The sequence below is a fragment of the Tursiops truncatus genome, chromosome 18, assembly GCF_011762595.2.
Source record: "Tursiops truncatus isolate mTurTru1 chromosome 18, mTurTru1.mat.Y, whole genome shotgun sequence".
NCBI classification, from domain to species: Eukaryota; Metazoa; Chordata; class Mammalia; order Artiodactyla; family Delphinidae; genus Tursiops; species Tursiops truncatus.
The window spans coordinates 18,825,938-18,852,631 of NC_047051.1; the positions used below are offsets into that span (position 1 = coordinate 18,825,938).

The 26,694-nt window shown below is 36.4% G+C and overlaps 1 protein-coding gene across 9 annotated transcripts in view; it reads right to left on the minus strand.

The window, feature by feature from the left end:
- Positions 1 to 26,694, minus strand: part of RB1 (RB transcriptional corepressor 1) — a 137,488-nt gene that overhangs the window by 18,542 nt on the left and 92,252 nt on the right. For all 9 annotated transcript variants that reach the window (XM_073795189.1, XM_033843663.2, XM_073795191.1 and 6 more), the window contains 3 exons: positions 6,040 to 6,158; positions 2,990 to 3,135; positions 52 to 197 (listed from right to left, as the gene is read on the minus strand). In XM_073795189.1, coding sequence (XP_073651290.1) covers positions 52 to 197; positions 2,990 to 3,135; positions 6,040 to 6,158 — 411 coding nt within the window. The remainder of the gene's footprint in view (positions 1 to 51; positions 198 to 2,989; positions 3,136 to 6,039; positions 6,159 to 26,694) is intronic.

Genomic DNA, 26,694 nt, shown 5'->3' on the forward strand with positions numbered 1-26,694 from the left:
AGTACACAGCTAACAAGTGAGTCGAGTAGGAAAAGTGCATAATTTTCTTACCTGGTCCAAATGCCTGTCTCTCATGAGTTCATACTCATTTTGCAGTGTGTGTTGGAAAAGGGTCCAGATGATATGTTCTAGTTCTGGGTGGTCAGACAGAAGGCGTGCACACAGGGTATTTAGTCGAAGATATGCTAGTCGATACACTGGAAAAATAAGGGGAATTAATCACATTTACTTTTTTTTTTTTTTTTTTGCGGTACACGGGCCTCTCACTGTTGTGGCCTCTCCCGCTGCGGAGCACAGGCTCCGGACGCGCAGGCTCAGCGGCCATGGCTCACGGGCCTAGCCGCTCCGCGGCATGCAGGATCTTCTTGGACCGGGGCACGAACCCGTGTCCCCTGCATCGGCAGGCGGACTCTCAACCACTGCGCCACCAGGGAAGCCCCACATTTACTCTTAATTTTGTATCACAAGTGGATTTTTTCAAAACATTAAATTGCTATAACCAAATGCTGTTAAATAGCATTTTAACATTAACTTCATCTCTACCACTGTTTTCCTTATGAATAAATGATTTGTAGCCTTAGCACTGTCCTAGATACTAGAAGGCAAAATAATACTTTGCTGAAAGTATATTCAGCAAAAAAAATTCTTTTGCTAAATTATTACAGCATAAAATTGAGGTAGAGGGACTTCCCTGGTGGTCCAGTGGTAAAGAATCCGCCTTCCAATGCAGGGGATGCGGGTTCGATCCCTGGTTAGGGAACTAAGACCCCACATGCAGCAGGGCAACTAAGCCCATGCGCTACTGAGCTCCTGCGCCTCAACTACAGAGCCTGCGTGCCGTGAACTACAGAGCTCACGCACTCTGGAACCCACACGCCACAACTACAGAGCCCACGCGCCCTGGAGCCTGCACACCACAACTAGAGAGAGAAAACCTGCACGCCACAACTAGAGAGACGCCCGTGCGCCACAATGAAAGATCCCGTATGCCTCAACGAAGATCCCGCGTGCCGCAAGCAACACCCAACACAGCCAAAAATAAATTAAATAAATAAAATAAAATAAAGTTGAGGCGGAGGAAGAAAGATCCTACGATCTTGTGAACTTAGACAATCCAAATAGAGTTTGTTTCAGTTCCACTGGTAATCTCTCATCACAGATGTTGAAAATTCTCACTATCAATATTCAAGAGGGTAATTATTTTTTAAAATAATGGAATTTCCAAAGTCCCTCAATTTTTCCAATCCTAAAAACAAATAGTGTATTTCTCTATAAAAATGCTAGACTTGTAGATTACCTAAGTGGTAATATGACTGTGATATTAAATTTAGAGAGTTTATTAAAAAATGCTAGTGGAACATAGGTTGGAGAAAAGTAATCCACAAAACTGAATTTTCCTCCATCTACTTTAAACATAATGACCCTTGGTTTAAATTTACTTTTCAAAGACTTGCATAAGGTAATCAGAATTTTTTAGTTAATAATTTAACCCAGTGGTCCTCAACTTTGGCTTATATCAGACTTGCATTGAGGGCTTGTAAAAACAATGATTTTTTTTTTTTTTTTTTTTTGCCTCATCCTAGAGCTTCTGACTGAGTAGTTCTAGGGGCAGGGCTCAAACAAAAATTCTCATTTCTACAACTTAGCAGGTGAGGTGGATTCTGCTGGTTGGGGACCACACTCTGGAACCAACGCTCTTAACGTAAGGGCTTATAACATGCCTATAAAGTTCAGTATATCTCTGACTTGAATAAAAATCAGAAAAATGATTTATCACAGAGGAATGTGGCCTTTTACTTTCCTTCAAAGAGCTCCAAGTGGGTGTGCACTTGCATGTATATACACATGCACAGACACCCAAATGACCTCCCCATCCCACCACATACACACACAATCAGAGAATGCTATACAACCTGGTTACCAGGAAATGCACCTGCACTAGGCCACAACACATGGTATAATCTCAACTCACACACCTGAACAGCAAAAGTAATGTTAGGAGCAAATAGTTCCAGGCATAAGTTTGAAAGCATAACAGTAGCAGCGACAATAACAACATCTAACACTTTCTGAGTGCTTACTATGTGCTAGGCATTGTTGGAAGCGTTTTATGTATTAATTCATTTAATATCTCAAAACCCATACAAGGTAGATTATTATTATTTCCATTTTACAGATGAGAAAACAGGCATAGAGATATTAAAGGTTTTTTCCCTTTTTTTTAAAAATTGGAGTATAATTGCTTTACAATGTTATGTTAGTTTCTGCTGTACAATGAAGTGAATCAGCTATATTTATACCTATATCCCCTCCCTCTTGGACCTCCCTCCCACCCCACCCCCATCCCACCCATCTAGGTCATCATAGAGCACCAAGCTGAGCTTCCTGTGCTTTATAGCATGTTCCCACTAGCTATCTATTTTACGCATTGTAGTGTATATATGTCAATCCTAATCTCCCAATTCATCCCACCCTTCCCTTCCCCACCATGTCCACATGTCTGTTCTCTACATCTACACCTCTATTCCTACCCTGCAAATAGGTTCATCTGTACCATTTTTATAGATTCTACATATACGCGTTAATATACGATATCTGTTTTTCTCTTTCTGGCTTACTTCACTCTGTATGACAGACTCTAGGTCCATCCACATCTCTACAAATGACCCAATTTCATTCCTTTTCATGGCTAAGTAATATTCCATTGTATATATGTACCACATCTTCTTTATCCATTCATCTGTCATTGGACATTTAGGTTGCTTCCATGACCTGGCTAATGTAAATAGCGCTGCAATGAACATTGGGGTACATATGTTCTTTTGAATTATGGTTTTCTCAGGATATATGCCCAGTAGTGGGATTGCTGGGTCATATGATATTAAAGCGACTTGCCCAAATTCACGCCTAGTTAAGCAGAAGAGCCATGATTTGAATCCAGTCAGCCTCGTTTCAGAGTCCATGCTCTTGAGAGTGATCATCTACTAACCTTTTTTGTAAAAGAGTGAAAGGGAGGTAGATTTCAATGGCTTCTGAGTCTGGAAGGCTGAGGTTGCTTGTGCCTCTGAATTTGCAGTAGAATTTACACGTGTAGTTGACCCTTTTTTCTTTGGGGATCTTACAGGAGAAAGATACCTAGGTATATTCAAAGGAAAAGACTTCATTTGAAGTTTGCTAAGAATCTCTCTCTCTCTCTTTCTCTCGCTCACACACACACACACACACACACACACACACACACTCATGGCTGTACACATGCATCCAAACACATCTTGTCTATTTAATCTACTGTTCTACACCAAATCCCTCTTTAAATACAAGCTGGAAAAGAGAGATTAATAGGAAAACTAAGCTTGTCCTTATCATTTCTAACTCTATTTCAATAAATGGCTTTTCTTGGGAATTACTGCGTTATTTAAAAAATAGCTGCATATGTTTATATGTTCAATTCTAATAATTAAAGTGGGACTGAGTTCATAAAATTCTGGTTCAGAATTTCTGGTTCCAGAATTCTGGTTCAGTCCTTCCTCCAGCTTAAAAGAACAAGCCACTGATATCAAAATATCAATTTCTCTGATTCTCTCCTAAAAACATTTCATTGATAACTATGGTTCATATACATTGCACTTAAGTTACACATACATACTCCCTCCTAAATTATATAGTACACAATTATATGAATTAATATTTCAGGTAACATTATCAAGGCAGATTTATACCTGTATACTAAAAATATGTCAGGCATAAATCAAGGCAGAGATATTAGTAAAATTATTTCTCAATTTCTGACCTTCTACTGCTCTGTGTTGCCCTTTATTTTAGAGGATAATCCAGGTCTACTTTCTTTTTTTTTTTCAAGAACACTTTTTATTAAGGTCACTATTAGTAAAAGGTTTACAGTCTTTTAAAAATATCCCAGAATCTACTATGAAGAGCAAGTACTAGGGAGTAAACACCGAAGCATAACTTTCTAATTTTGTTTTAGTAGCTGAGAAATCATTCTGAGCAGGAAGTAGGATTTGTACCTTACTATGGATGTTTCTAGTACATGCAATATATTTACTAGTACACTAGGAAAAGGGAATCACCATCATAACTTTAAAAGTACCAGGGTCTAGTCTATTATCACCCTTGAATTTCCCTTCAATTCACTAACTAACAATATTGTAGACTGACTTAACTTGGGTAGAAGTTAGTCCCCCTTGAATTCTACGTGACCACATTACCTCCTGGACTTCGCTACTTGAATCTCAGACTTAAGAAGGCCAAAGTGGAGCTCTTGATTTCTTTCCCATTCTTCCCATGTCAAGAAATGGCTCCACATTACATCCAGTTTAAGTTAAAAACTTAGGAGGTATTTTTAATTTTTCCCTTTTCCCAATCTTCAAACCCAATGCAAAAGAAAGTTCTATTAAATCTTCCTCTAAAATACACCCCAGATCTTTCCATTTCTTTGTATCTCTACTGACATATCTTAGACCAAGTCATTTACATCTCTCACTTGAACTACTGAAATTTTCTCCAAACTGGTCTTTCTACTTTCTTCCTTGCCCTGTTCCTTTCCCTCCTCCAAACCCACCTGTACTTCAAGTAGCAGCCAGAAACTGACCCTTTAACAATACCCATTATAGCAAGCTGCACCCCTGCTTAAAACCTTAATGCTTTCCCACTGCCCTTCTAAAACCCAAACTCCTCCCTTCGGCCTATGAGAACCTACAAGGTCTAGCTCCAGTTTGCCTCTCCAGCCCCATCTTGTACCATTTTCCTCTTGTTTGCTTCGGGGTTTCTTTCTGTTCCTCAGACCAGCTAAGTTTGACCACCCAAGGCCACTGCACTTAATACTGTTTGCTGTGCCTGTAATGCACATCATACAGATTTTGCCTGGCCAGCACCCACTTGTTCTTGAAGCGTCAGGTCAAATAGCACTTCATCAGAGAAAGCTTCCCTAAACATTCTATCACTCTCTTAGCTTCTCTCTTTCACATCATTCTCTTTCTTTCTATTACAGAACTTATTATATTCTAAAATAACCTTATGTATTAGTTTACTTGTTCACTGTTTATTTCCTTCCTCCAGAGCATAAGCTCTATGAGGGGAAGGACCTAGTCCATCTTATTCGCCTTTGTATTCCCAGTGCCTAGAACACTTCCTGGCACCTAACGGACAACTGCTTATTGAATTAAAGAAAAAGATAAGGCTTGACTTATTTATATTTATGTATTACCTAGCAAACAAATTTATACATGAAGGCAGAAGCTCCATATGCCAGAAATACTTTGGTACAAATTAGCATGGAAATGACATCTCTGGAAAACAGTCCCTGCACTAATCACAGAACCCTGTAATGTCAATTCCTAAACAGGAACATAACATTAGGCACATTTCTATGAAAGGCAATGTAGCTAGACTGCTTAAGAGCATGGGCTTTGGGGTCAGATTGCTTGAGTTTGATTTCTAATTCCTTCTTCATAGATAACGGAGGCTGACAGCCGTGTCTATTATCTTACAGGGCTGTTAGGTCACTGTCCAGCACACAGTGAACCCTCAATAAATGTTAGTTATCTCCTTCTTCTTCCATCACACCATCATGCACTAATCAACCGTTTTAGTCTCGGATCCCACACTACTCCCTTTGCCCCATCCTATGCTTCACTCCAGATGCACTGAGCTGTACTCCCTGAAAAATGTTTCCTGCTTTCCTGGCTGCTATACTTTGGGGTTCATGCTATTTCGGTCTCTTCCCTCCTCTCCAGTTTCCATGTTGAAATCCTGCTCTACCTTTGAGGACTATCTAAATTGCCATCTCTGCATGAAAGGTGTCCTAACTACACCAAACTTGAGTGATTTCAGTAGCACTCTGTACCACTGTATATGAACTTTATTTGGGTCATGTATCTTATACTCCTGATCCCTGAAAGCAGGAAAAATGTCTTATTCAAAGTTCTATTCCCTACAGCTTTTGTATAACACCTTGCATCACACTATGCTCAGAATCTATTTGCAAGTTGAATGGATTGACACAACAGATATTCTACTTACATATCTGCTGCAGTGTGATTATTCTGGAGAGGAAGGTTGAGAGTACAAGCAGGTTCAAGGTGATCAGCTGGTCCTTCTCGGTCCTTTGCTTGTTTAATAAGATCAAATAAAGGTGACTCCTATATGAAACAAGATGACATTAAAACAACATTGGTAAGTATGATTCTCCAATGTATATATCAAAATCATATGGTTTGACATGGTGAGCATTATGAATTTAGTCATAATCGACAATAGCAGTTTTGAAGTCAGAATAAGATTCTTTTCTCCACCTTGAAAATAATGACTGCCAATTTCTGTATTACACATAAAATAAAGAACTAGGAATATGTATAACTTCAAATGCTTGTATTAGAAAAGAAATTAAAAGTTAGGGAAAGAAACACAGAAGAGACCCAAAGAAAGTAGAAGGAAGAAAATAATAAAGACATGAATAGGATTTAATGAAACTGAAAACAAAGATAAAACACATGGTTTGATCAACTAAGCTAATAATTGGTACTTTGAAATAACTAATAAAATTAAACAAAACTCCAGTCAGATCGACTGAGAAAAAGAGAAGAGACAGATAAATAGTATTAGGAACAAAACTGGAGCCACCATTACGAAGATTAGAAAGATAACAGGGTTGTGAAAAAATTTATGTCAATTCATAGGAAAACTCAGACCAAGTGGAAAATTCCTCAAAAATATAAATTGACCAAACTCAATAAGAAATAAATAAACCTCAACAGTCCTATAAACTATTAAAGAACTTGGATCAGTAATTAAAAGTCTCCCCACAAAGAAAACATCAAGCACCGCTGGTTGTACCAGTGAATTCCACCAAACATTCAAGGAATAGATAATTCCACTTTTGCTCCAACTCTTCAGAGAATGGAAGAAGTAAAAACATTCTCTATCTCATTTTATGAGGCTAGTACAACACTGATACTAAAAACTGTCAAGGACATTACAAAAAGGTAAATTATAGCCCATTCTTGCTCATGAACAGAGATACAAAAATTCTGAACCAGAAATATTAGCAATCCACAACAGCAGTGTTAAAAAGAATATATCATTTACCAAGTTGAGTTTATCCAGGTTGCAAAATTAGTTCGTTAGAAAATCTATAATGCAATTCACCTCACTAATAAATCTAAGGTGAAAAATCTTGTCAAAATCAGTGCAGAAAAAGTCCTCATTTAAAAACCCATTTGTCATTAAAAAAAAAAAGAAAACTCTTTGTAAACCAGGAACAGACGGATACTCCAAATTTGATAAATGACATCTACAAATAAACAGAAAAACCACAGCAAACATTATATATAGTGGTGAAACGTTAAGAGCATTCTCCTTAAAAAATTGGAGATAAGAGAAGGTTGTCCAGTTATCATGCTTTCTATTCAGCATTATACTTGGAGTTCCAGTCTGCTCAATAAGTCAAAGAAAAAAGACTGGAAAGGAAGAAAGAACAAAAATACCATTATTCACAAATGATTTATCTGTTGATAAAGAAAATTCAAAAGGATCTACAGTGAAATTATTAGAATAAGAGAGATTAGCAAGGTTTCTGTACTGTTATGAAATCAATATGAAAAAAAATTATATTTCTATATACCAAGCAAACAGTTTAAAAGCATAATTTTTAAAATACCATTTACAAAAAAGTAAGACCAGCAGTAAAAACCTTGATTCAAAAATTGTAACTTTCTGGAGGTGAAAGCTTGCAAGTCCATAAAAATGGGGGCCATATATATTCTACTCTTTTAGTACTTGAACTAAAGGACAAGAAAACAGACAGATGGCCAAGATGCTAGGTTTGTTTCAAAAGGAAAAGCAGTGTATCCGTAAATAAAAATACAAAACACTGTAGAATATAAGTAGATTTTGAAAATATGAAGATAGTCTATTCAATAAAAGGTGAAAAATTAGCTAGCAATATGAAAAAAAATTATTAAACTTTCATAATATATAGAAAGTCAATTACTTATGTTACAAAACAAAAATGAAAAGTATGAGAATATATGAGAATATCTTTATAACTTTTAAAAAATCTTTTTTCACCTTTATTGAAGTATAATTGACAAAAATCATATATATTTAAGGTGCACAACGTGATGGCTTCATACATTGTGAAATGATCACCACAATCAAGCTAATTAGCATTTATTACCTCACATAGTTACTTTTTTTCAACCCTTCACCTCCTTCTTTATAACTTTATTTATTTTAAAATTTTTTAATGTTATTTTTTTATACAGCAGGTTCTTATTAGTCATCAATTTTATACACATCAGTGTATACATCTGAATCCCAATTGCCCATTTCAGCACACCACCATCCCCACCGCCTGGCGGCTTTCCCCCCTTGGTGTCCATACGTTTGTTCTCTACATCTGTATCTCAACTTCTGCCCTGCAAACCGGTTCATCTGTACCATTTTTCTAGGTTCCACATATATGTGTTAATATATGATATTTGTTTTTCTCTTTCTGATTTACTTCACTCGGTATGACAGTCTCTAGATCCATCCACATCTCAACAAATGACTCAATTTCGTTCCTTTTTATAGCTGAGTAATATTCCACTGTATATATGTACCACATCTTCTTTATCCATTGGTCTGTCAGTAGGCATTTAGGTTGCTTCCATGACCTGGCTATTGTAAATAGTGCTGCAGTGAACATTGGGGTGCATGTGTCTTTTTGAATTATGGTTTTCTCTGGGTATATGCCCAGTAGTGGGATTGCTAGATCATATGGTAATTCTATTTTTAGTTTTTTAAGGAACCTCCATACTGTTCTCCATAGTGGCTGTATCCATTTACATTCCCACCAACAGTGCAAGAGGATTCCCTTTTCTCCACATCCTCTCCAGAATTTGTTGTTTGTAGATTTTCTGATGATGCCCATTCTAACTGGTGTGAGGTGATATGTAGTTTTGATTTGCATTTCTCTAATAATTAGTGATGTTGAGCAGATTTTCATGTGCTTCTTGGCCATGTGTATGTCTCCTTTGGAGAAATGTCTATTTAGGTCTTCTGCCCATATTAGGATTGGGTTGTTTGTTTCTTTAATATTGAGCTACATGAGCTGTTTATATATTTTGGAGAATAATCCTTTGTCCACTGATCTGTTTGCAAATATTTTCTCCCATTCTGGGGTTGTCTTTCCGTCGTGTTTATGGTTTCCTTTGCTGTGCAAAAGCTTTGAAGTTTCATTAGGTCCCATTTGTTTATTTTTGTTTTTATTTCCATTACTCAAGGAGGTGGATCAAAAAAGATCTTGCTGTGATTTATGTCAAAGAGTGTTCTTCCTATGTTTTCCTCTAAGAGCTTTATAGTGTCCAGTCTTACATTTCGGTCTCGAATCCATTATGAGTTTATTTTTGTGTATGGTGTTAGGGAGTGTTCTAATTTCATTCCTTTACATGTAGCTGTCCAGTTTTCCCAGCACCACTTATTGAAGAGACTGTCTTCTCCATTGTATATCCTTGCCTCCTTTGTCATAGATTAGTTGACCATAGGTGCATGGGTTTATCTCTGGGCTTTCTATCTTGTTGCATTGATCTATGTTTCTGTTTTTGTGCCAGTACCATATTGTCTTGATTACTGTAGCTTTGTAGTATAGTCTGCAGTCAGGGAGTCTGATTCCTCCAGCTCCGTTTTTTTCCCTCAAGGCTGCTTTGGCTATCCAGGGTCTTTTGTGTCTCCATACAAATTTTAAGATTATTTGTTCTAGTTCCGTAAAAAATGCCATTGGTAATTTGATAGGGATTGCATTGAATCTGTAGATTGCTTTGGGTAATACAGTCATTTTCACAATACTGATTCTTCCAATCCAAGAACATGGTATATCTCTCCATCTGTTGGTATCATCTTTAATTTCTTTCATCAGTGTCTTATAATCTTCTGCATACAAGTCTTTTGTCTTCCTAGATGGTTTATTCCTAGGTATTTTATTCTTTTTGTTGCAGTGGTAAATGGGAGTGTTTCCTTAATTTCTCTTTCAGATTTTTCATCATTAGTGTATAGGAATGCAAGAGATTTCTGTGCATTAATTTTGTATCCTGCAACTTTACCAAATTCATTGATTAGCTCTAGTAGTTTTCTGGTGGCATCTTTAGGATTCTCTATGTATAGTATCCTGTCATCTGCAAACAGTGACAGTTTTACTTCTTCTTTTCCAATTTGTATTCCTTTTATTTCTTTTTCTTCTCTGATTGCCGTGGCTAGGACTTGCAAAACTATGTTGAATAACAGTGGTAAGAGTGCACATCCTTGTCTTGTTCCTGATCTTAGAGGAAATGCTTTCAGTTTTTCACCATTGAGAATGATGTTGGCTGTGGGTTTGTTGTATATGACCTTTATTATGATGAGGTAGGTTCCCTCTATGCCCACTTTCTGGAGAGTTTTTATCATAAATGGGTGTTGAATTTTGTCAAAAGCTTTTTCTGCATCTATTGAGATGATCATATGGTTTTTATTCTTCAATTTGTCAATATGGTGTATCACATTGATTGATTTGAGTATATTGAAGAATCCTTGCATCCCTGGGATAAATCCCACTTGATCATGGTGTATGATCCTTTTAATGTGTTGTTGGATTCTATTTGCTAGTATTTTGTTGAGGATTTTTGCATCTATATTCATCAGTGATATTCGTCTGTAATTTTCCTTTTTTTGTAGTATCTTTGGCTGGTTTTGGTATCAGGGTGATGGTGGCCTCATAGAATAAGTCTGGGAGTGTTCCTTCCTCTGAAATTTTTTGGAAGAGTTTGAGAAGGATGGGTGTTAGCTCTTCTCTAAATGTTTGATAGAATTCACCTGTGAAGCCATCTGGTCCTGGACTTCGGTTTGTTGGAAGATTTTTAATCACAGTTTCAATTTCATTACTTGTGATTGGTCTGTTCATATTTTCTATTTCTTCCTGGTTCAGTTACAAAGGTTATACCTTTGTAATAATTTGTCCATTTCTTCCAGGTTGTCCATTTTATTGGCATAGAGTTACCTGCAGTAGTCACTAAGGATGCTTTGTATTTCTGCAGTGTCTGTTGTAACTTCTTCTTTTTCATTTCTAATTTTATTGATTTGAGTCCTCTCCCTCTTTTTCTTGAGGAGTCTGGCTTATGGTTTATCAATTTTGTTTATCTTCTCAAAGAACCAGCTTTTAGTTTTATTGATCTTTGCTGTTGTTTTCTTTGTTTCTATTTCATTTATTTCTGCTCTGATCTTTATGAATTCTTTCCTTCTTCTAACTTTGGGTTTTGTTTGTTCTTCTTTCTCTAGTTCCTTTAGGTGTAAGGTTAGATTGTTTATTTGAGATTTTTCTTCTTTCTTGAGGTAGGCTTGTATAGCTATAAACTTCCCTCTTAGAACTGCTTTTGCTGCACCCCATAGGTTTTGGATTCGTCGTGTTTTCATTGTCATTTGTCTCTAGGTATTTTTTTTATTTCCTCTTTGATATCTTCAGTGATCTCTTGGTTATTTAGTAACGTATTGTTTAGCCTCCATGTGTTTGTGTTTCTTACATTTTTTTCCCTGTAATTCATTTCTAATCTCATAGAGCTGTGGTCAGAAAAGATGCTTGATATGATTTCAATTTTCTTAAATTTACTGAGGCTTGATTTGTGACCCAAGATGTGATCTTGGAGAATGTTCCATGCGCACTTGAGAAGAAAGTGTAATCTGCTGTTTTTGGACGGAATGTCCTATAAATATCAATTAAATCTATCTGATCTATTGTGTTATTTAAAGCTTGTGTTTCCTTATTTATTTTCATTTTGGATGTTCTGTCCATTGGTGTAAGTGAGGTGTTAAAGTCCCCCACTATTATTGTGTTACTGTCGATTTCCTCTTTTATAGCTGTTAGCAGTTGCCTTATGTACTGAGGTGCTCCTATTTTGGGTGCATATATATTTATAATTGTTATATCTTCTTCTTGGATTGATCCCTTGATCATTATGTAGTGTCCTTCCTTGTCTCTTGTAACATTCTTTATTTTAAAGTCTACTTTATCTGATATGAGTATTGCTACTCCAGCTTTCTTTTGATTTCCATTTGCATGGAATATCTTTTTCCATCCCCTCACTTTCAGTCTGTATGTGTCCCTAGGTCTGAAATGGGTCTCTTGTAACAGCATATAGATGGGTTTTGTTTTTGTATCCATTCAGCAAGCCTGTGTCTTTTGGTTGGAGCATTTAATCCATTCACGTTTAAGGTAATTATCAATATGTATGTTCCTATGACCATTTTCTTAGTTGTTTTGGGTTTGTTTTTGTAGGTCCTTTTCTTCTCTTGTGTTTCCCATTTAGAGAAGTTCCTTTAGCATTTGTTGTAGAGCTGGTTTGGTGGTGCTGAATTCTCTTAGCTTTTGCTTGTCTGTAAAGCTTTTCATTTCTCCATCAAATCTGAATGAGATCCTTGCCGGGTAGAGTAATCTCGTTGTAGCTTCTTCCCTTTCATCACTTTAAGTATATCATGCCACTCCCTTGGCATGCCACTCCCTTGGCTTCCCTTGCCACTCCCTTGGCTTGTAGAGTTTCTGCTGAGAAATCAGCTGTTAACCTTATGGGAGTTCCCTTGTATGTTATTTGTCGTTTTTCCCTTGCTGCTTTCAGTAATTTTTCTTTGTCTTTAATTTTTGCCAATTTGATTACTATGTGTCTTGGCGTGTTTCTCCTTGGGTTTATCCTGTATGGGACTCTCTGCACTTCCTGGACTTGGGTGGCTATTTCCTTTCCCATGTTAGGGAAGTTTTTGACTATAATCTCTTCAAATATTTTCTCTGGTCCTTTCTCTCTCTCTTCTCCTTCTGGGACCCCTGTAATGCAAATGTTGTTGCATTTTAGTGTTGTCCCAGAGGTCTCTTAGGCTGTCTTTATTTCTTTTCATTCTTTTTTCTTTATTCTGTTCTGCAGCAGTGAATTCCACCATTCTGTGTTCCAGGTCACGTACCTGTTCTTCTGCCTCAGTTATTCTGCTATTGATTCCTTCTAGTGTAGTTTTCATTTCAGTTATTGTATTTTTCATCTCTGTTTGTCTGTTCTTTAATTCTTCTAGGTCTTTGTTAAACATTTCTTGCATCTTCTCGATCTTTGCCTCCATTCTTTTTCCGAGGTCCTGGATCATCTTCACTATCATTATTCTGAATTCTTTTTCTGGAAGGTTGTCTATCTTCACTTCATTTAGTTGTTTTTCTGGGGTTTTATCTTGTTCCTTCATCTGGTACATAGCCCTCTGCCTTTTCATCTTGTCTATCTTTCTGTGAATCAGGTTTTTGTTCCACAGGCTGCAGGATTGTACTTCTTCTTGCTTCTGCTGTCTGCCCTCTGGTGGATGAGGCTACCTAAGAGGCTTGTGTAAGTTTCTATAACGTCTTGATAAGAAAGGACTTTTTAGGTTTGACCATAACCCAGAACTCATAAAGGAAAAGATGAACCAATCTGACTATACAGAACCTGAAATCTTCTGTATAACTAAAACCACAATAAACTAAGTTAAACAAAGTCTTTAAAAAATAAACAATACTGATTTATTCTACAACCACCATAATGTACTAATTCCTATTGTCAAGGCCTTATTTCCTGTATTCATTAGGGGCACTCTGAAGTGCGAGCTAAGTAATGGCTTTCATCTGAGTAAAATAATGCTAACAATTAACACCAGCTAATGCATGTATGTCATACTCATTGTTTTACATTTTCTAGTCATTGACAAACTGAATATCTTTACATATCGGATAAATGGAACAAATTCACATATATTCAGCAGGAGTGGCCTAATCCCACTCTTTTCTCAAACAAAGACATTTCAGGAGACCTTGAGACTCACAAAGATATGCAAGTAAACCTGAGCATTTAATAGGATTTAGGTATGCTACTAATCAGGTATTTTACTTTCTCTTCAGATATGGTTTAACCCATAGACTGTTTACCTGGTTGTGTTTTAAATTAGCACAATAGGATTATACCAAAGTGAATGCCTCTTCCAAGGATGAAGGTGGCATTTTGTTCACCAACAGTCTTCATGTTTCACTCAGGTATAACTTTTATTACTCCATCTCCCCCAACCCAACTGGTCACAGAGATATATAGATATAGGCTTATGATAATGACTATGCCATGATAATAATAATGAGAAGAAGTATGGTGCAGTGGATAGAAACACAGACTCTGCAGCCACACCACAAGGGTTCAAGTCCTGACCACTTATTGGCCGCATGACCCTGGAGAAAGTTGCTTAACCTTGTTATGATTCACTTTTCTCAACTGTAAAGTAGAGACGCTAATGACAATAATGCCTAGTTATCCATGCATCCATCCACCCATTATTCGTCATATGTCTATTCTGTAACAGGAGCTTTACTAGGAAGTAGGAACATAAAGGTAAACAACCCTCCCGTTGCCAGCTACTGATAGGGTCACTTCAGAAGCATCTGTCCTCTTCCACCTTATTCAACATGTTCATTTGAAATGAACTGTAATCGTCCTCTATCACCAAAAAATTCCCACTCCTCCTCAGTTTTTCCCATATCATTAACACTTCTTATATACAGTTGCCCAAAGCAAAAAAGAATCATGTTTATTATTCTTTCTCTCACTCTCTACTGTCCAATCCATGCAAGTCATATTGGCTCCAACTTCAAAATATATCCCAAGTCTAACTTCTTCTCCAGATGGGACTTTTAGAGAGTTCTTAAAATAAAAACCCAGTGCCAGCAACTTCCCTAGTGACACAGTGGTTAAGAATCAGCCTGCCAATGCAGGGGACACGGGTTCCATCCCTGGTCTGGGAAGATCCCACATGCCGTGGAGCAACTAAGCCTGCGAGCCACACCTACTGAAGCCCACACACCTAGAGCCCGTGCTCCACAACAAGAGAAGCCACCGCAATGAGAAGCATGCGCACCGCAACGAAGAGTAGCCCCCGTTCACCACAACTAGAGAAAGCCCATGTGCAGCAACAAAGACCCAACGCAGCAGAAAAAACAAAAACAAAACCCAGTGCCAAGCATATAGTGGACACTCAATAAATATTTCTAGACTGTTATATGACATAACCATACCATAGGTTTAATTAAACACAGCAAAGCACAAAGAAGAAAGTGGATGATAAGATTTGCTTTCTAACTGACACTAAATATCAACTGTGGCATCTGGCCTCCAAGAAAACCCCTATAATTCCTGCCACTGGGTATTTACACCCTTATACACTGTCCTAGGGTTAGTCTGTGTGGTCAATGGCATATAGCAGAAGTGACAGCATGTCAGTTCTGAGATTAGTTTATAAAAAACCTGCAGTTTTCGTCTTAGGCGCACGCTCCCGCGCTCACGCTCGCGCTCTCTCTCTCTCTCTCTCTCTCTCTCTCATCTCTTCTTGCTCTAGGCGAAAGCAGCTGCCTTGGAGTAAGTAACCCTATGGAGAGGTCTATGTGGCAAACAAATGAAGCCTCTGACCAATGACCAGTGAAGGAATGAGGGCTGCCAACAACCGTGTGAGTGAACTTAGTAGCAGATTCTCGAATTCCAGGAAATATTTAAGCTGACTGCAGCCTTTGTTGACAACTTGAGGAACTTTCCTGAGAGAACTGGAGCCAAAACCACACAGCTAAACCACTCCCAGATTCCCAACCTTCAGAAATTATGTGCGAAGTAAAACATTAGTTGTTTCACTAAACTGTTAAGGTTTGGGGTAATTTCTTACATAGCAATAGATAACTAATACAGAATCTGATTTTTTTTTAATCTAAAGAAAGTATTTAACGGATTATTTGACTTCTGAAAATTTATGCATTTATATCTATAGCACGGTTCGCATTCAGGACTCAGACAGAAGTTTACTCTTGGTCTCAGGCAAGCTGTCTTATGTCATTACTTATCTACTTAAATTAACTCTCAGCATAATCACTCTCTGGGCATTCCACTCTATTTTGCCACTTAATCATGTGAAGGAAATCAGACTCACTCTGTCAGCAAGTAATATAGATAGAAAAAGCTATAAGTCTACTCTACATGATCTTTCATATTAACATACATCTAAAGCAAATGTGAACTTCTCCAGAGAGTAAAGCACTTAAAGGCTATCAGGTCAAGGTGTCCCTAAAAGAGATTCTGATTATCCAAGTACGTACAAGTTCTCCAGTGCTAGGAGAAAAATTAACAATAGGGGAGGTGGAAGACAGGAATTGCTATTGTTTTCTGGGTATTTTAAGAAATATTATTGGCCTTACATTACAGGAAATGTTTTTGTACTATCCTAAGCCAAATCACGATAAGACCATTCTACCTTGAAAAAGGAAACTAGAATACAAAACATAAAGTTTTGGGCAGGCCTTGACTTTTCTGACAGTTCTTTCCCATTCAACTTCACTACTTCTTTAATATTGCTATTTCTCAGGATCCTTTTGCCAATATATATGCTGGCTGAGCCACTATCATGGCTTTAGTTATATTTCTAGTTATTCCTAAATCTACATTTCTGACTAAAACTATTCTTTCAAATTCCAGATCCAGTATTTCCAACTAGATACCTTGGATCTCTACACGTATATGTGGCAAACATCTCAAATATTAACATGTTCAAACATTAACATGAACTTATTACCCTCATCACCAATCAGCTATGACTCCTTCAACATCCTCTTTGGTTAACTGTTAGCAATCACCTAATCACCCACAGTACAAATCTTAGAATTACCCTCAGAATTCCATCCAGGCACCTAAACTTTTGATTCATGCTTTTACTTTTAACATATTTATGCCTTTATATTTAAAACTGGTTTCTTGTAGATAGTATAGAGTTGGGTCTTGCTTTTTTATCCACTCAGACAATCTCTGTCTTTTAATTGGGGTTTAGGCTATTTACCTTTAATGTAGTTATTGACATGGTTACTTTAAATCCTACATCTATTTGTTCCATCTGTTCTTTATTCCCTTTTGATGAAGGTACAAAAGCAAATCAATGGAAAAAGAATTAACCTTGACCTAAATCTCAAACCTTGTACAAAAATAAATTGGAAATGGATCATGGACTTAAATATTAAAAGTGAAGCTATAAAACTTTTAAGGGGAAAATCTTGGGGATCTAGAGTCCTTAGACTTGACACCAAAAGCATGATCCATAAGATAAAAAACTGATAAACAGGAGTTCATCAAAATTTAAAACTTTTGCCATGAGAAAGACATGTGGAAAGGATGAAAAAAGAAGCTAGAGACTAGGAGAAATTATTTACAAGCCACATACCCAACAAAAGACTAGAATATATAAAGAACTCTCAAAACTCAATGGTAAAAACCCCACAAACAATCCAATTAGAAAATGGGCAAAGACATGAAAGAGACTTTTCACCAGAGAGGAAATACAGATCACAAGTAAACAGAAGAAGATATTCAATACGATTAGCCATCATCCTGATGGGCAATGTAAATTATAACCTCAATGAACTATCCTCACATGATCAGAATGGCTAAAAGAAAAAATAGTGGCAATCCCAAACAATGGCAAGGATGCAGAGAACCTGGATCACCCATATATTGCTGATAGGAATTCAAAATGGTACAACCACTCTGGAAAATACCTGGCAGTCTCACAAAATAAAACACAATAACCACACGACTCTGCAATTGCACTCTTTGGGCATTTATCCCAGAATAATGAAAACTCATGCTTATATAAAACATGTACACAAATGTTTATGGCAGCTTTACTTGTGATAGTCAAAAATATTCTTCAATATGTGTATGGTTAAAGAAACTGTAGTACGTTCGTACTATGAAATATTAGTCAGCAATAAAAAGGTATGAACTATCGATACATGTAGTACCTTAAATGAATCTCCAGAGAATTTGGCTGAGAAGAAAGATAATCCTATTTGATTTCATTTATATAATATTTTGAAATAACAAAATTTTAGAAATAAAGGGCAGAATAATAGTGGCCAGGGGTTAGGACATGCATAGTGGGGCTGGAGAGATGTGAGTGTATTTCCTTCTATGAGGCAACTGTTCAGTATATTTGTCTATGATGGTGGTTATGTGAATCTGCACACTGTCCCCAGGTCAGGCTGCCAGGTGTCTCTTAGTTGAGGGCCCTATGCTAAGTAAAATAAGTCAGACAAAGATAAATAGAGTTGGCCTTCCCTATTGTGGGAGGTGGAACCTATGGATATAAACGGCTGATTGGGTTATGCCATTTTATATAAGGGACTTGAGCATCCACAGATTTTGGTATCTGCAGGGATCCTGGAGCCAATCCCCTGCAGACACCAAGGGACGACCGTACAGTACAACCTCACTTACATGTGGGTTAAAAAGAAAAAAGAAAAAGAGCTTGTAGACACAGAGAATAGATTGAGGGTTGCCAGAGGCAGGGGGTGGAGGGTGGGCAAAAAGGGTGAAGGGGGTCAAAAAGTACAAACTTCTAGTTATAAAATAAATAAGTCATGGATGTAAGATACAGCACGGTGACTACAGTTAGTAACACTGTAGTGCATATTTGAAAGTTGCTAAAAGATTAAAAATGTTCTCATCACAAGAAAAAAAATTATAACTATGTATGGTGATGAATGTTAATCAGACTTATTGTGGTGACCATTTCACAATATATACAAATATTGAATTATTATGTTGTACACCCAAAACTAATATAATGTTATATGTCAACTGTATCTCAATTTTAAAAGTTTTTTAGTCTGGAAAATTATAAACAGTTGATATATTAGAGTAGTAGAGTTATATTATCTTTTTACTGCTAATTTTATTCTATTTCTCTTTAAGAGCCTTAATAATATCTCTCCTACAATATAAATAAAAAATATATTCCTAAAAAAAAATTTAAAAAACAAAGCTCATGGAATGATGTCACATGTGCTTAGAAAGTAATGGAGTTGAGTCAGAGAAAACTGGTCATGGTTCCAGGCATGAGTAGGGCTGGATAATGGTCATATGTCAGAAAATGAGAGTAAGGCCAAGAGTTGGCTCTATGAAGGACAGATATGGTGACAAGAATCTGAAGGTAGATCCAAACTTAGGATACCATGTTATCAAGGAAAAAAGACAAGTGGGATAGAACTACCTTTAAGGTCCTAGATGTCCATTCAACCAGATGTAGGATAATTAACAAAAGTAAAGAAAGCTGACCTAGTTGTGTCTACTTCAAAATAAAACCAAAAAAACCCACAACAAACAAAAAAACAAACGTACAACGTAAAAGCTGTGAGTCAAGTTTACTCAGTGTCTTACTGACAACTATAGCCCAGGAGATAACCCCTCAGCTCTGAGAAACTGTTCTGAAGAGGTAAGGGGAGAGGTCAGTATATATGTGATTTTGGCAAAGGTGGTACTTGCAACCAAGCACACATTTTGGTAGAAGGTTGCTGCTAGTCATGAGGAGCACATATCTTAGTTAATGGTTTCCGTGCTTTTCTAAGTATGGAAAGATGCAAGAATCCAGGTTCATAAAAAATTTCCCCTGAAAATATCTAACTATCTGAAGGATTGTTCTGCCAGTTTTCCCAGAGCACAGAGTGCCTCATTCTGCCCCGAACTCCTTTCAGGGGGTGCTAAAGGTCAACAACTACAGTGGCTAAGGACTTAATTCTTGTAGAACCTGGTGGCGGGTGACATTTTTTAACTGGCAGTTGTATCAACAAGTTAATATAGGCTGTCAGATGTCACTGCTATTGGGAAACTGAACTCAGAAGAAAATTCAGTCCCTTGAGGTAATAGGGTACTAGCCGAAACATCAAGAGAAAAAGACAAACCTAATAATTGCCCAGGGACACAGAAGTCAGGGTGGATCTGACTTGAAATGCAGCTATTGACCTGGGGATCCTTTTAATTTAAGATAGTAAGTTTCCTAGAAGTATTCAGCTTGAAGAACACTGTCAAGTAGCCAAAACCGAAACAAAACAAAACTCCCAGTTCATGATGTGTCATGCAAAACAAAAATCAGAAACAGACATGCGGAATTTTATCAAATTGAAATACTATTTAGAGATTTCCAATTGCCATGAAAATCTTGGGGACATGAACCTGGTGAGTGAAGTGATGGAAGATGAGGCTGGAAATACAGATTGAGAAGAGCCTTTTATAAGACTGTTTAACAGTTAAAGGTTAATTCTCTGAGATACCCACATGATTTATTCCTTCACTTCTTTCAAGTCTTTCTTCATGTGTCCCCTTATCAACAGGCCCTTCCTAGAACTCCCTACATAGAATACCTCCTTTTTCCTCCTGAATGTATTTTTCTTCAGAGAACTTATCACCATATGGCCAACTGTATAACTGCTTGTTTATTGATTGCCTGTCTCTCCAAAATAAAATATAAGCTCAGGAATTCTGTTACATTTGCTGCTATACATCTATCACCTAGAAGAGCACTTGGCACACAGTTGGCACTCAGTAAATATTTGCTCTTGAATAAACAAATAAATATAAGCATACCAAAGATAAAGATAACATAAGCAGGAAAAATAACTTAAACGTGCTTATCCTATTTACCTATCCATTTAACCAGGACAACAAGCCAGCAACTTCTTTTCTTTCTTTTTTTTTTTTTTTTTTTGGTCAGCCTGAAACAGTCCACTTCTGTTTAGCTAAAAACTAGAACAACAAAAGGCTTGGCTTTAAAGGGGGTCCTTTTGTAGAGTCAGTCATTCCGGGCTTTGTTTGTAACCTTTCTGAGGCAACACTGGTAACATCTGGCACTGACAGGAAATCCTCAAAATTTCCAAGAGTGTGAAATCAGTTGATTAAAATGAACACACTGGCAAAACCAGTAAAAAGAAGTGATCATGGAAATTTTGTTCTGGGAATGGATTACTAGTGGCTTAGAATCTTACTGATTAATTCTTCCATATGCCTTTGGGTATTAATATCTGTCAAAGAGTCAATCTTCTTCTTTGAATTCTGGCTGGGTTAAAAGCAAAACATCTACATAAATGCTTAAAGTCAGATGTGTTTCTGCTTTTAAATGTATTTGCAATAGTGTTCACGGAACTAGATCTTAAAAATCTGTCACTTGTAAAAATAAAAAAAAAAGGAAAAAAAGAAATTTAATCAAATTTATATATTCATTCCTCTTCTAGGAATTTAGAGTGAAACTAGTTATGAGGCATTCTTGAGAGAATTGAGGAGATAGTCACTCAAATCATTTTCTGTGTTTTTGGCTGAGAAAGACATGACTATACGTATGTGGGACTATACCGACATTATTACCAGGCACAGCTCTAGTCTTTAAGACTTGGAATTGGAAACTTTTATTCAACTTTAAAGGCTAGCCTTCTCTAGACATCGTCTGCTCTGAAGACCTTTTAATTGACTTGGTTGACTCTCATCTCCATGCTGTACAAACATATGTTGTTAGCCGTACTGCAATTATTTCTTTGTTTTTTAACCCTAAGTGATTGCATGAATATGTCTTAAAAGTGAGACATTTTAACTAAGTACTGTGGAAGTACAGAAAAGGAATTGATGAGATTGAAAGGTCTCCACAGAAAAATGGGATAAGATTTTAAGAGGGGAAAATGAAGGAATGGGGAACAGGAAGACAGGAAAAAAGGAGGAAGGGACAACTCAAGTGCTGACAGTGATAAACATGCTTGCTCAAGTTTTAAGTCTTATACCGCATTCCTGCTTCTCTTAATTTCCTTTATCTCTTTGCTTGAACCTGCTACAAGCATCATTCCCGTGCACTTTTACTTTGCTATAAACCATTATCCATTACCTTTTAAATCTTTCTTCTACTCCTACCCAACCCTACAAGCTGACTCAACGCTTTGAACTTGGGCAGATGACTCATGCTCCAGTAAAGAGTAACATAAAGTGTTAAGTGTTTGCAGTAATGACAGCAAGGTAAATCATTTTCAAATGGTATCAATATAATAATACTAAGTTTGTCTAGAATTTAATAAATTTTCCTGTTAGGCTAAAAGATCTTTTTATATAAAATAAACATATTCTATCAAGATAAATTATAAATATTTTCTCAAGCTGAGAAAGTTTTGTTTCTAAATCTAAATAGAAAATTTATCATTAACAGGCTTCAGAAAAATTCAAAACGAGAAAACTGTTTTCACAGGTACAAATTTGAGATGGAAAAAGGCCCTGAAGAAACACTTCTCATCAAGGCAAACATTTGCTCCATTCAAAATGAATAAAATAAATTTAGAATATTTTTCTTACATTTAAAATTTTCACTGTTCCACACTTTCTTTTAAACTTGAACATATTTACTTCACATACTTTCTCATCCAATTTTTTTATGTATCTCATATTCTCAACGTTATTTTAGGTACAACTCCAATTACGGCCATCAAAACTTTTAATGAGAGAATACTTTAAAGTTTTGAACAATTCCTCTTTGATCAATTTTATAGTAAAAGAACATAGTATCTTGTTTGTGTTTTGGAAAAGAAAGGTCTTTTAGAGAAGAATGTTATAGAAATATAAAGGAAGGGCTTTCTTTTAAATGTTTAATCTTGACAGCATGATAAGATATTAACAAAACTCTTCTCATACAATGAGACTCCTGGCTTAAGCAAAGAATAATTCTTGTACATATACAAACTGGTTTCAAAATTAGAAATCCTTAAACATAAAGAATGAAAAGTGACTTCTTGATTTGTTATACCTAAGAGTGAAAAAACCCAACCTAAAAGCTTAAGCATTCAAAGAACTGGAATCAGATATACAAACAGGAAAGCACCTTTGAACAGTCCAACTCCCTCACTATACAGCCAAGAAGCTAGAATCCTAGAAAGATCAAGTGAATGCATATTAAGCTTCTCTGATTCTTTGCTTCTGCTCTTAACACAACACTTTCTTACTTTCTTATTTATAATAAAAAGAGGACTTCCCTGGTGGCGCAGTGGTTAAGAATCTGTCTGCCAATGCAGGGGACACGGGTTCAAGCCCTGGTCTGGGAAGATCCCACATGCTACGGAGCAACTAAGCCCGTGCGCCACAACTACTGAGCCTGCGCTCTAGAGCCTGCGAGCCACAACTACTGAGCCTGCGTGTCACAACTATTGAAGCCTGTGCGCTCCACAACAAGAGAAGCCACTGCAATGAGAAGCCCGCGCACTGCAACGAAGAGTAGCCCCCGCTCGCCGCAACTAGAGAAAGACCACGCATAGCAACGAAGACCCAACGCAGCCAAATATAAATAAATAAATTAAAAAGAAAAAGTAAAAAGGACAGAATAACCAAAAATAAATAAATAAATAAATACACAGATTAACATTTAATTGCCTACATACACACATCTTAACTTCATTTATAAAGAATCTGCATTAGCAACTAATAGTTTAAGATTCCTTTTAGGCTATCCATAGAAAAAGACTTTCAAAAGATTTCAATTTCCAGATACTTCAGTGGAATAGCCTACAGGATTTGCTAACCCTTCATTTCTTTAGACTGTGGTTTCTTACCTGTTCTTAGTCATAATCTTGTTTGAGAATCTAATCAAAGCCACAAGACCTGTCCCCAGGAGAGTGTATACAACAGGGGTTTCAGCGATTTTAAGGTCATCAGGTGAGATCCTTTGCACTATATTGTCAAATTTGCTTCAGCATAAACCACACTACCACATATATTTGGACTATCTTAATCTTCCAACAAATAATACATTCTCCCAGAACCACAATTTGACATTGGGTGCTTTTCCTAAATTGAGGGCCAACAAGAAATGGCACACGTTCTACCATTAGAACACAATCTGCTGTGGTTCATGTGTAAAGATTCACAATATATTTCTGAGATAAAGCAAAGTTTTTTCCTTGACACCCTGGAACATTTTCTTTCATTAAATGAAAACTACATAATCTACTATATTTTCCTTTTCTGCCTTGTGTCAAATGCAGCAGTTCCCCTTAGCCTAGATTTTTCTGCCCTTCTCACACTGCTCCTCCCACCCTTCTCTTTCCCATGTTGTACTGGCTTTTATTCTTTTACTAATGTGTTAATGAATTTGTGTTTTAAGATTTTTATTTATTGCTTTTTGCAAACATTTATTACATTCAAAATGAATAATTTTTAGGATAATGGATATGACTAATATTTAGAATAATTTTCCTCACATTTCTCACATTTAAAAACTTTAACTGTTCCACACTGACTTTCTTTTTAAACTTCTTAAATGTAGGTATAATTTCTATAAAATAAAAATCTTAAATATTTAGTTTCATCAGTTTGGACAGTTTTAAAATTATAATCTGCTTTAAATCCTTTTTGGAAGCAAGAAGGGTATAAATCAATAAATAGTTGATTCATTCATGACTTGATCTGTGTCTGTCTGGCAGGGGAAACTGGTGGGACTAGAAGTAAGACAAGATAAGACACCATAACAACTATATAGATAAGAGTGACAGGGTTAGTCTAAAAAGATAGCAGAGAAAATAAAAAAGGGACAACATAAAACTGGTATTACTATCAAGGCTAGAAATAACCAGTATGAAAAAGAACAGAAAGGAAGAATGGCTGAGGAGCCCACTTTACACGTTATTTGTTTATAACGGGTGTTCAACAAAGCCTATTTTGTTTTGTTTTGTTTGATGAAAAATTGCCCATGTTTTATTTTATTTTTTTTAACATCTTTATTGGAGTATAATTGCTTTACAATGGTGTGTTAGTTTCTGCTTTATAACAAAGTGAATCAGCTACACATATACATATATCCCCATATCTCCTCCCTCTTGCGTCTCCCTCCCACCCTCCCTATCCCATCCCTCTAGGTGGTCACAAAGCACCGAGCTGATCTCCCTGTGCTATGCGGCTGCTTCCCACTAGCTATCTATTTTACGTTTGGTAGTGTATATATGTCCATGCCACTCTCTCACTTTGTCCCAGCTTACCCTTCCCCCTCCCCATACCCTCAAGTCCATTCTCTACGTTTGCATCTTTATTCCTGTCCTGCCCCTAGGTTCTTCAGGACCACTTTTTTTTTTTTAGATTCCATATATATGTGTTAGCATACAGTATATGTTTTTCTCTTTCTGATTTACTTCACTCTGTATGACAGACCAAAGCCTATTTTCAATCAGGTATGAAAAAGTCAGATTTCTTGCCTTCTCAAAGCCACAGTTGTAGCAGAAATTTAGATAAGAACTCAGAAGTTACTCATATCCTTAAACTCATAATAGTTAACAGAGTACTCCCTCTCAAACCGATAACAAAAAAATAAGTTACACAACTAAAACACAACTATACCATTACTATAGTGATGAATAAAACATGTACTTTATAGGCTAGCTGGTTATTGACCTGGCTTCTTGATGTAATAAAAATCTGTAAAGTGATGAGTTATATAATGAGATTCATTAAATTTCAAATCAGCTGTAGTCATTTCACCCCCTAAAAAAACTCATTCAAGAAACCAGCTGACTCCTAGACTTAACTTCTAGAAGTATACAAACCTCACACTAAACTGGTTTGGTCTCTATCACATACAAAAGCAACTATTAAATATCCTCGAGTCCTTGGATTCATTTAACTCCCTTTTGTAAGCAGTTACTCTATGGTTCTCAAATCTTAACCTAAGGAATTTTAAAGGTATCTAATTTCACTTTGGCTCCTTAATTAGAAGTCAAATTAAATGTCTTGAAAAATCTAGCATTCAATAATCTTCTTCCTGTTAAAACAGATAGTCCTTCTGCTATTGCTCTTCCTCAGTAGAAACAACTCTCAATAAAATTCCAGTTTATCAGTATAATTCATTCCTCAGTAAACATGTGAGTATCCACCAAGGGTCAAGCATTGTGTAAAACTGGAAATACAAACATATACTAATATACTGATAATAACAAAAAGTTTAATTCAACGAACAGTCATCTATTTTTAAGCACCAGTAACTCAAACATGAAAAAACTACAAATGAACAGTTAAGTGAGTATTAAGTCAAGTGAATGACATCATCAACATGTGGAAGAATATTCCAATGTAGAATTAGTACGTTTTATGGACAATGCCATATTCAAAATGAAGGTAAAAGTAAACAAATTCAGGGCACATAACTGCTTAAATTTCATTATTTAATGATGACTAGAGAAGAGATTATCAATCTGAAAGTCGATTACTGAGAAACTATAACAGAAATTTTTCTCCAGTAAGAACACAAGCTCATTAACTACTCTCTTCATTACTGTTCACTCTAGGTATCCACCTGTCTTCTTATATGAACACACACTACCTCTTTTCCATACCAACATGATACAAAGAAATTCAGCCCTTAAGGTTTTAAGTTTATTGGTTGTAAGTAATACTCATATTTTTTTGTGTCACTTGATTATAGGTACATTTCCTAGTCAAAACAACAAAAATAGATTATAATTCAGGGGGGATTCATCAACAAACAACAAAAGTTGCTAAGCATGAGAGTGAAGCCCAAATTAAAAAGGTACAAAATCAGCACAAAACACGTTACTGAAAAATATTAGTTTTAAATTAGCTAAGTAATTTATGAAAGAAAAATAAACTGCTCTTAAATTTCTCAAATTTCCTTAATTGATACTCGAAAGGAAGGCCTTCAGCCCAAATGAAACCAAACTAAAAAATAATAACAGTAAATCACAACTGGATATAGCCTTTTCTGAAAAATGGTAATTTAAAATAAAAGAAACATGTATGTGTCCACAGGTTGTGATATCCTCAATCCCTGAGGAAATAACATCTACATTCA